The sequence below is a fragment of the Varanus komodoensis genome, unplaced genomic scaffold (genome assembly GCF_004798865.1).
Source record: "Varanus komodoensis strain SLA01 unplaced genomic scaffold, ASM479886v1 scaffold50, whole genome shotgun sequence".
In the NCBI taxonomy this organism is placed as follows: Eukaryota; Metazoa; Chordata; class Lepidosauria; order Squamata; family Varanidae; genus Varanus; species Varanus komodoensis.
Genome location: NW_025336088.1, coordinates 5,504,891 through 5,516,435, shown reverse-complemented (window position 1 = coordinate 5,516,435; position 11,545 = coordinate 5,504,891). Strand labels below are relative to the sequence as shown.

General features: G+C 47.1%; 1 protein-coding gene across 1 annotated transcript in view; it reads right to left on the bottom strand.

The window, feature by feature from the left end:
- Nucleotides 1–8,425, bottom strand: part of HAP1 (huntingtin associated protein 1) — a 44,800-nt gene extending 36,375 nt beyond the window's left edge. Inside the window, exons 1-2 of the mRNA XM_044447007.1 lie at nucleotides 8,416–8,425; nucleotides 7,490–7,738 (exon numbers count right to left, since the gene is read on the bottom strand). Of these exons, the coding sequence (XP_044302942.1) occupies nucleotides 7,490–7,738; nucleotides 8,416–8,425 (259 nt within the window). The remainder of the gene's footprint in view (nucleotides 1–7,489; nucleotides 7,739–8,415) is intronic.
- Between the last annotated feature and the right edge of the window lie 3,120 nt (nucleotides 8,426–11,545).

Sequence of the window (11,545 nt, the reverse complement as noted above, 5' to 3'; positions counted from 1 at the left end):
TCTCTCTCTATATATATATATATATAGAGAGAGAGAGAGAGAGAGAGAGAGAGTTACTTGGAGATAAGTCACACTGGATAAAACACTCTTCTCTGCATGTTCGGACAGGAAAAAAGGCCTATAACTCTTGAAATATTCTACCAGTATTATGCTGTAATATTTCTTATTATATTACATTGCATCTATATTCTGCCTCTTCTCACTTGTGGGGAACCCAAGAGGGCTTTCTCAGATCAATTTTATCTTCACAGCAACAACTCTGTGAGGTAGGATAGGCTGAGAGTCTGTGACAGGGCACAGTTCAGCACAGCACACCAGCATATTTTAACAGCAGGTAACGCTGCCACACTTGAACTGATTGTGTACCTTTAATAAATACCCAAAATTAAGAAAGCAAAGCTCCCCTGCCACAATGCTCTTTTGCGGGCTAGTGGGGGAATTACTTGCTAAATCCAGATTTAGGATCAGGGTGCACCCTGACTGGTGAATGTGGACCCACAGCAACTGTTTTACCCCCCTTCCAGTGCTGAATGGGGTATGAGGAATTAGGGGATTCTTGAATGCTTTCAGACACTTTCAGGCTGCTGCACCGTGCCATATTCAGCAGGGCCCACCTCCCACCTCCGTAGCATTTTCAGGGCATTGGGGGCTGCCATAGTATTGTGGGGGGTGGGATGCTCTTTCTACCATCTCAATTGCTCACATCTTCAGCAGGATGTAAACCACTGCAATAGGATACGTCAATAAAACATGGAGATGCTTTGTATGTTTCCTTTAAAGAAATCAAGCCGGTGTTCAAACAACAGATGAAGAATTCTCCTTCCTCTGGTGCTTATACACAACCTGAGCATTTTTCAAGAAAAAAAATGCACACTGTACTGTCATAAGGTATCAAAAGCAAGGCATTTTAGCTCCTGAGATGGACTAGACTATTTATCCACAATTGAGTGCTATTTTTATTGTGATCAGCCAAAATGTTACAAAATTGTGCAAGCTTTTGTGTTCTCCAGAACTCATCTGACTTGATGGTACAAAAATAAAAATGCAGCGTTGCTGTTGCTAATACAAAGGATAATTCCCTTGCACTGCTGGTGCGTGTACCAACAGGAGCCCTCACCCAGTGCTCAGTGTTTCTGTCTGGGTATGCTTTTGAGTGATTTATGTCCTGTTCCACTTAAAACAATGTTCAGGTTGGCTCAGCCTATAAAAATGAAAGGCGAACAAGCATTTTTGGAATCCACCTGCTCAGACGCCCATCTTTTGTGGAGGGCTGCCAGGCAAATGCCTTTCAGGAGAGCCACTGGAAGTACAGCAAGGTCAAGGCATTCATCAGAAATACATGTTTTGTACCATTCTGATAATGTGAGAAAAGCACTAGAAGCTATTCCTCTTACTATACAAATGCTACACATTATAGTATTCCAAAATCCATCCAGTACAATACCTGTATTAGGCCAGCAACTCAAAGAACATAAAAATGTGCAAGCTTTTGAGAACTCATCATCAACTTGCATGAGTTGGCCTAATAAAAGTAATATGTAGTATAAGGATTTTGCAATCTTTCACATTTTTCACTGTTGTTTGGTTATCTTTTCATCACTGCTATTATCACCCTCAACCTTGCTATTATCGCCCAACAAACACAGCTCCTAAATCCTGTCCGCTCTTTGAAAGTGCTAAAGCTGGAGAGGGAGGGCATGCGAAAGCTCACACATACCCGGTTTTGAAAGTCTTGGTCTACATTGCAGGTACAAGAGCTGTAATGTTAAGTTTCTTGGTTTGCCCTTTGCTTTTTCCCGGCGAAGGAACTCTGCTGCCCCCTGGAGGCCAGAGGTAGCCAAATACCGAGGGAACGGAATTGAGGTTCACACAGAGAGAAGGCTGCGGTGCCAGAGCTTTGTGGTGGTTTAGATGCGGGACCGCCGCTCCAGCGAGAGATTTTCCAGCTTCTTGGCCGATAAATGCGGCCAGCAGGTTTTCTGTTACTGCTTTCCAAAACCCGCTTAGCGAGAGGCAACAGTGGCACAGAATAAATGTATCTGAATGCCGTGCATCCCTGGAAACGTTTCCAGCTCTCTTGCAAGCTGTTATTCCGTCTCCAGACTCAGTTCGTGAGTGCAAAATCTATTAGCAGTGGCCTCTAATACAGTGGCCATACAATCTTGCTTTAAGGCTGTGTTCCCCAGCCTGGCATCCTGGACATGGCCAATGCTGGCCAGGAATTTGGGGACCTGTAAATGCAGAGCATCTGGAGGGCACCCACTGGGAAAGCTGTTTGGAGGAATACAGCATTTAGTTGTGAATGTGTGTAAACCAAATAGGGTTGCCTCCAGGGAATGGATTCTGTGTCCCAATGGTAAAGATGCGTCACCTGGCTGCAGTACCCTACTATTGAACCCCCACCTGTGTTTGATAAAGAACACTCAGCGAACTTAAACTTCCCAAAAAATCGCAGAAAGGCATCCTTTGCCCATTTCTGAGCACTACCCTTAGTCTTTTATTTTACTATTTTCATTATTAAATTTATATCCTGCTTTTTTCCTCCTGCAAGGAAGCCAAGATGGCTTACACAGTCCTTTTCTTCTCTAGTTCATCCTCACAACAACCCTGTGAGGTAGGTTAGGCTGAGAGTCACTGATTGGCTGAAAGACATTCCATGGCCAAATGTGGGGTAGAACCCAGGACTCCTGAGTCTCAGTCCAATCCTCTACCCCTCCATGGCTTTCACTACAAAGGTTGAAAAAACTGGTTATGTTTAGGCTTGAGAAGGAAAGATTTCAGTGAAGGGTGGTGGGGCATGATAACATTCCTCAAACAAAGGCAACCTGACAGGCCATCCGGCAGAAGAGGGAAAGACTAGATACCTGGGATTAAATTAAATTAAATTAAATTAAATTAAATTAAATTAAATTATGGCAGATTTGGGTGGAACCGTGCCTGTGGTTCCTTCAGCCGCTCTCCCCAGGATCTGATGAGCCAGAGCCATTCGGGCTGCAGAAGATCAACATAAAAGACCAAAGCAGCAGCAATTGGAGGCGGGGGAAGATACTTCCAGGCAGCTGATTTTCCCCCACCGCACACACTCGAAGTCAAAAGCAGGCTCTACTCCAGCCCACTGGGCCAGCCAGCACAAGCCGCAAGGGCAAACAAAAGCCTTTGCTATTAGCTCCATGCAGGCACAAGATCCTGGACTGTTCTTTTAATCAAATGTTGGCAATCTCAACCCAACTGCAAACAAACCAACTCCGTTTACTGGGAGTGGCGCACTGTCATCTGCAGGACTGCAGGCCTGTGCTTGCGGAGCCTCTTCTTGGCATCTGGGGCCTGTCTAAGCCTTTGCTACAGGGAATGGTGAGTTGGCTTATAAGGCTGAGGACTGCCCCAGTTGCTGGAATTGGAGGAAGCCATTCTGGGGAATTCCATATTGGTGGACAGGATGGAATTGCCTTTCCTAGCAAGCCTCTCAGACCGAAATCCTGACTAGCTTCAGTCTGATTGATTTCAATGGGTCGACTCCCAGTGTAACTCAGTCTGGCTCCAAGCATTTGAAACTTCAATTGCTACTGCTTCCTTTCCTCCCTACCTTGGACATGATCCAACCAAACATAATCACATCTTCCAGGAAGCAAGCCTCCCTGAGTGGAATAAAGCTTCGTTCCATGCAAGTTCGGGGACTGCAGCTTCGAAATCAGTCAACACTAGGAAAAATCTCGTTAAAATATGTTTACCATGTTTAAATATGTGGCAGAAGTCATGGGCCTTAATTCTTGGGCCACAATAGATGCATTAGTGCTTAAGGAATTACCCTTTGCTGTCTTGGCTGCTATTAACAATGTGGCTGCGCTCGGGAAATGGCAACCAGTGTCGTTTACAAATGTTCCAGTTGGCTGGATCTTGTCTAGCTGCAAGTTTGGTTTTTCATGGTTGTTTTATCTGTTTGTTGTTTCTTTCTCTGACGCCTTGCTGTATAGCAGGAGTGCCCAACGTGTCATCCTAGGTCCGTTTCATGAGGACCGCAGCCTAATTCCAAAAGCTTTCTGCATGAAATCAGTGCAAGTTTCTGGCCGGGGCAGTAGGCTCCTTTCCTGACAGCTTGCTGGGCAGGAAGGAACGACAGAGGAAAGTGAAGGGCACGACGACGAAAAGGCTCGCCCACTTTCCGTTTGGCCCTGCTGATCACTGCCACATGGTCTCCCACAAGCAGTGCGGCTCCAGGTTTTGGAGGGCCCCTTCCTCAGAGAGTCTCCCTTCTCACCATCCTTGCCCCCAGCTGCTACTGCTGTCCCCTCTCATCAAGGCTGCCAGTGGCTTGCTTGACAGGTGGAGAAATGGGGAGCAAGGGGGCAGGGGCACCTGCAGCTTCTCCTCCTCACCACCACTGCTGTCTGGGGCAGGTGAGCCAGGAGGCTGCTGTGGTGGAAAAGAGGAGCACCTCCTGCCTCGCTGGTGGGTCCCTGCCAGGTTGCATCCCTCAGCCGATACCCAGCTGTGCCTGTGTTTGATGCCAGCCCTGCCTATGAGATAAAGTGGCCCCTGACAGGAAAAAAATTCCCAAGGGAATGGGAATTGCCCTTGCGGGTGTCTATGGGTATTGATTTAGGGTTCGTGATTCTTGGTTGGCATATAGGCCAAATAAGAAAGGGACCTAGACCTTGGGGCTGCCCCCTTCATTGCCATAAACAAACAATTTCACTTCCTTGTTTGTAGATGATGCAATGTGGCCCTTTCCCTGAGACAGCTTGCATGGCATAGATGCTACATGTGGAGGCTGTGAACCAGGAAGTGCCTGGCTCAAATCACACGTGAACTTTAAGCTAGTTACTGTTATCTCAGTCCAATTAGCAACATAAAAAATGACTGAGTTTGCATGACATTGGCAACCCAGTGTGGATAACTAAGCCATAGTTGGCTGTCATGTTATCTGAAGTCAGACCACTTCTTATGGTTATGAAAGTTGCATAAATTTCCTTTCCCGCCCCCCAAAACCTCCCTGCCTTCAAATTTGAAATAATCCTTTCTCCTGATAGCTGTCAAAAGATGCTCACAAAAAGAGCTGAGATGTAGTTCTCCCCTTTTCATGGTACCTAACTGTGATAGAGGTGTGGAAATTGTGAAAGCGAATAAGAGCAATCAGAGCAACATGAAAAACTAGGAAAGAGCACTTGAAAGTGAGAGAGGCATTCACTTTGAGGGGGGAAAAACACGTCATTGTTTTTCTTTCCAGTTAACAGTTCACCAATTGATAGCTGTCAAGTATGCACAGGGCAACTTATATGCAGTCTCACTTGCTGAATGTCCACAGATGTTGCCCACTGCATTTTGACAGCCAAGCCATTAGTCTTTCATAAGTGTGCACTTGAGGAACGGCGAAGAACCCCCATTGGAAAAAAAATGCAAACTAAATTGCACACATTTCTGTGGTTTTCTCTTCCCAGTAAAAGGACAGCGAAGCAGTGATGGTCGCTGTAAGGTAGAGCCGCTATCACTGGCAGTGGAACAGGGGTCCCCGAGAAAAATAATCCTTGCAACTGAAAAGGACTAGCCGTTGGAGCAGGGACGGGGAGACAAGAGGTGTTCTGCCAGGCAGGATCCTGAGACACTGGCTGGAAAAAGTGGGGAGGCTGAAAGAGGGGAAAAACAACCCATAATAAGTTTGACGGTCTGCCAGGTGCACTGTGGCTTTTCTACAAACCACCCACACTGCCTAACTTATTTGCCATGGTTGTGTGAACTTGCCCAATAATACCAGCTTATCTTTCACTGGCCTAATTCCTGTAAAGAGAATTATACCAGCTTATCTAATCTCTGTAAGAATAACTGAGAAAATATAAGAAAATGACTGGAAACTTAGGAAGCACGGCTAAATGTGAGATGTTCACAGAAAATGTACTTCCATTTATTCAAGGGTGTTGGTGTTGGCTTTCATTCCCAGTTGCCCTGCTCTCCTTTTCAGACCACGCTGTCCTTTCTTACTTCAAGTAAGGCAGTTATCGGTTTCCAGGCACAATTTAAAGTGCTGCACTTGATCTTCAAAGCCCTCTACAACTAAGGATATCTTGTTCTCCATGAACCTGCCTGGCCCTTTCTAAATCTCCCTTTCTTCCAAGGCATTTTAAGAGAGGGATTCTTTGGTGGCATCACCCTCCCTGCGGATGCACACCTGGCACCAATGTTATCAACTTTTCAGCGCCAGACAATGGCCTGTTTATTTTCTCAGTCCCTTCATTTGTTTTTCTTTTAAGGCTCTCTTAATCTTGCTGGACCTGAATTAAGGATTTATGTTTGATGTTCTGCTGTTTCAAATTTTGATATATTTGTATTCATTCCTGGTTTTAATTTGGCTGTTTTTAATTATTTGTCTAGGTACCTTTTCCCCTAAAGAGGAGGATGAATAAATACATAGAGAATAGGTAACAGACTGGATCTTTAATTCTTCAGTACATGATTATAAATGGGATTTTAATCTGTGCTAATAATTAAATTTGCAATCCTATACATATTTATCTGGGAGCAAATCCCACTGAAGTCTGTGGGAGTAAATATGCATGGAATTGCACTCTCATAGCGATGGATAGGCATACTTAGTTACCTTCTTTGCATTAATTCAGGGTAAAATAGGTGGTGTTTTAAGAATGATTGTTTAGGGTGTATCTGTACTACAGCAGTACACCATATGCATTAATTGCCCCTAATTAATTGTATTAATTGCCATGGACAGTTTCAATTGTCCATGGTGGCTTCCTGAGGACACTAGGAATTTTAACTGGAGGAGGCTGAAGAGAATGATATTTTATAGATATCTTCCCACAGAACGAAAGCTCGCCAGCAGAGGTGGCTTTCCAGGGCCTCCTCACCCAGCTGCTTTCCCTGCCCAGGGTTCGTTCATCCGTCCGTCTGTCCTTCCTTCCTTTTTGTATTGACTTCTTGGATGGCAGCAGCAGGAAAAGCAGCCATGATGGTAGTGATGGCAGCCCACCAGTATGGACACCAAAATTAAGCGGGTGTCTGGTCCACCTTGCAGCTGCCCGCCATTTTAAATTCAGGTATGTATTTTTTTTCCCCCTTGGAACAAGTCTTCTGAGCAGCAGACAGCTGGACTAATCAGACACTGCCTCGGGGCGGGTGCAAGGAAAGAGGGTACCCGAGCTGCAAGGAGTCTTCTCACCGCTGCAGTGGCTGTGCTTAGTTCAGCTCGCTGTTCCTCAGATGACGTGTTCGAAGAGGAAATGCTTCTGTGTGCTTGCAGCCTCGAAGGTCTCCCACCACAAAAGTTCTTTCCTCTGTAGACAGCCTTCACGGCCTGCTGGGGGTCATTTGGGGGCTGTGCAGGCGGTGGGTCCCCACACCTGAGCCCTGTTGGTCCAGCCCTAGCGGCGCCACTGCTCTCAGGATTTCCAGAGAGAAAAGGACTGCAGTGGAGGTAGACCCAGGACCTGCCGCCTGATTCGCCAAGCGGCACGCTTGAGCTTGTTCTCCTGGCAGTACCCACCAGTGAGGGTGGTCGCATCCTGCTGCTTTGGAAGCCCACCATGGCTGGAGGCAGATGTTGTCAGCTCTTTATCGAGGAAGGAAAAGGGAAGGCTGCTGTCGGAAAGGCTCCGGCCTGCGTGGGTCTGTTCCAGTGCTGATGTGTCCAGTTTGGCTGACGTGGTAGTGAGGAAAGAAGGTGTTGTGCAGGGAGCAAAACATTGGGCTCGGGGAGGAGAGGGCAATGCAGGATTGTGGTTCTGCTCCACACCTGGAGAAAGAAAGGAGAGCGTGACTGAGCAAAGCTATTTTAAACCGCAACACTCCAAATCTGGTCCAGACAAGGACAAGCTGAGACAAGGCCCAAAGAGTTGTGTCAGCCAAAACACAGCCTTCTCCAACCTGATCACTGGCAGCTATGTGGACTCAATTCCCATCATTCCCAGACAGCACGGAGTGATAAGAATGGAAATGCACATATTTCCAGGTTGGGGAAGGCTGTTCTAGCCCTAAGGCCCTGCTTCCAAGCTTGGCACCATCTTGGCACAAGCTTGGATAAAGCCAGACGTGTACAGTCACTCTGACTGATGCAATTAATCAATGAGGAATGTGTTCTGCACATGCCCAGAGGCAGTCTTGCTCTCTGTTCAAAAGACTGGATAGAATCTCCGGAGCCATGATTCAAATGAATGCCACATATGAGGGGAAAAGAGGTAGAGACTGGAGAGCATTTAAAATGATCAGCCTTCAGCTTGTAACTGTTTCAGGAAGGTGGGATCAATATTATGTTAGAAGAAATTGTTTGTTTTTCACTCCACTCCAAGCTAGGAGCGCTAAGCAGACGCTATTATGATGTTGGTGATTTACTACTGGCCGCGTGCTGCATTTACAACAGCTGCGAGTTATGTGGGAGGAAAGGGTGCTGGAGATGCCTCAGGCCTCACGTACCGCCTGCCATGTGCCAGGTGGCAAAGCTGGAAGAAGGTGGACCTTGGCCTCCCAGTCCTGGAGGTCTGGAGTCACAACCTGAGTCTAAATATGAAAGCAGTGGGCAGGCTGAGCTACTGGAAGGGGGTGAAGAGATCCCTCGTCAAGCACAGCCCATGCCCCAAGCCCACCCCTCTTTTGGGTTCAGGGTGGCCAACTTGTGGCCCTGCAACTCCCATCAGCCCTTCTCTGCAGAGTCAATGGTGCAGGATCATGGGAGTTGGAGCCCAAAGCTTCAGGAGGGCCACAAGTTGCCCATCCTGGTGTTTCGTTGCAGAGTTGACTTTTCTTGTACCGCATGGCTTGAGCAGCGCACTTGAGACTGAACAGTGACTGACACTGAGTCGAGCATTTGGCATGAAATCAAATTGGCCTTTTTATTCTTTTTGAAGAGATCAAACCGGTCAGTCCTAGAGGAGATCAACCCTGACTGCTCTGTAGAAGGCCAGATACTGAAGATGAAACTCAAATACTTGGGCCACCTAATGAGAAGGAAGGACTCCCTGGAGAAGAGCCTAATGCTGGGAACAATAGATGGCAAAAGAAGAAGGGGATGGCAGAGGATGAGGTGGCTGGATGGAGTCACTGGGGCAGTGGGTGTGAGCTTGTCAGTGTGAGCTTGGGTGGACTCCGAGGGATGGAGGAGGACAGGAGAGCATGGGGGAATGTTGTCCATGGAGTCGTGATGGGCTGGGCTCGACTTTGCGACTAACAACAACAATTCTTTTTGAGCTACAGATAGCAGCTGCTGGAGGGTCTACTCAGGACTGTATTTAACCCTTCCGCACCTGCCATGGGCATAAAGCTTTTCCCCTCCATCCCAACCCCTGTGCCAGGCTCTTTCCATTGCAAGAGAAACCGACACTGGCACTCGTGGTGACCTGGTGCCAGCAGGAAACCCCATCGGAGGTCACAAGGTCTGGCACTAGCTGCTACCACTGGGAGTAAAGCAACCCAGTCTCCTTGCTTCCAAGCATGCTTGTCCCTTGGGAACAACTGGCCAAGGATCCCACTGGGATCGTGCGTGTTGGGCTTCTTTGCAGCCCGCTGATGTCCTTCAGGGAGCACAGCCAGCTTGCGCTCAGCATGTGGAGCGCAACCAAAAATGTGGCATAGCTCTCATGAGCCTCCACACTTGGGGATGAAAGTGCACAATCTGGATTTGGGTGAGAACAGGATAAAAGGTATATTAAGAACTCAGGTAAAGTACAGAATGGAAAAAGGGAAAGCAATAAGTGGTCAGTTTCTGAGAGCAAAGGAATGAATGGTTCAAAGAGTCAAAGGCACAAAACAATGAGGAGATGGTGCTAAACTGTCTGCCTGGTTCTTTGATGTTTGTAGCAAGGCTCTTTCCTTCTATCAGGTCTTCCCCCTTGGCTAGGGAAAAACCACACCTGGGCACCTGAACCAGAGAAATCTTGGGCAATCTTTCCTGGGTCTGCCTCAGGTACCCTCACTTGCTCCTAGCACCCTTGTTGGAAGATACACACCTCTACACTTTCTGTCTTCTCTGGTCACTCCCCACTTGGCCAGGTGGAGATTTGTGAGAAATCACTTGTCTTTTGCCTGCTGACTGTCCAGTGATCATTCATTCATCCCCAGCATTGAGATGGATTTTAGGAGATGCCTAATATTTAGGCACCTGGACTGTAGTGTCTAGCATACAGAGAACATCAGCCAGGTCATATACATTGGAGATGGGGGGTTTCTGTCTCCGGGATCTGGGAATGATGGATGTAGTATGGTCTGGCTGAAAGGCTACTCTGGGCTGACCAGAGCAGCTTGCTTATTTAAATATTTACTTATTTTATTTTTATACCACCCAAGGCTCCTTAAACTTATAAATGAAGAGAAACATATAAATGAGGAGAACAACATATAAAACAATGCAACCATAAAACAATAAATAGTAAAACCAATAAAACCACAGCAGTTGCAATCGAGCTGGTACAGCAGTATAGCAGTAGTACAAAAAATATAATACACAAACTAAAATTAAGGAGTTAACTATTAAAATGCTGGGCAAATAAAAAGGTTTTAGCCTGGTGCCAAAAAGAGTAGAGAGTAGGCGCCAGGTGCACCTCTTTGGAGAGCTCATTTCAGAGCTGGGGTGCCACAACCAGAAAGGCCCTTCTCCTGGAGGCCACCCTCTTTACGTCCTTCGGAAGGGCCTCCCAGAGAAGAACCCCAGAAGAAGATCTTAGGGTCCAGGTAGGTAAATAAGGGACAAGGTGTTTCTTTGGATAACCTGACCCAAAGCTATTTAGGGATTTAAATGTTGATACCAGCACTTTTGACTGGGTTTGTATTTCAACTGGGAGCCAGTGCAACAGAAAGAGGACTGGCAGAATATGGTTTTGAAAGACAGTCCCTATTAACAGCCTTGCTGCCCTATTTTGAATCTGTTGAAGTTTCCAGACCATTTTCAAAGGCAGCCTCCATACAGTGCATTACAGCAACCCAAAATGAGAGGTTACCAAAGCATGGATTATTGTAGCAAGGCTAGGCCTGTCCAGATAGGACCATAGTTGATATATCAGCCTGAACTGATAGAAGATGTTCCGTGCTGCTGAGTCCACTTGAGACTCAAGCAGCAATTCTGGATCCAGGAGCACCCTCAGACTATGACCCTTGTCCTTCAAGGGGAGCGTGACCCCATCCAGAACAGGTTGGATAACTCCCAGACAACCCGGCCACCAACATCGCCGCCACCTTGTCTGGATCGAGTCTCTGTTCATTGGCCCTCATCCAGTCCATTACTGAACCCAGGCACTGATTCAGAACAGCTACTGTCTCACCTGGGTTTGATGAAAAGGCTGAGTTTCATCTGCCTATTGATGCCACCTCAGCCCGAACCTCCAGATAACCTCCCCAGCAGTTTCATGTAGATGTTGAAAAGCAAGGGGGATAAAATGGAGCCCTGCAGAACTCCACGGCATAACTGCCTTAGCTCAGAGCAATGATCCCCCAGCACCACCTTCTGGAATCGGTCAGTCAAGTAGGAGCAGAACCATCATGATGCGTTACCTCCTACTCCTAACCCAGCCAGGCCATCCAGGAGGATACCATGGCTGATGGTATGGAAAGCTGC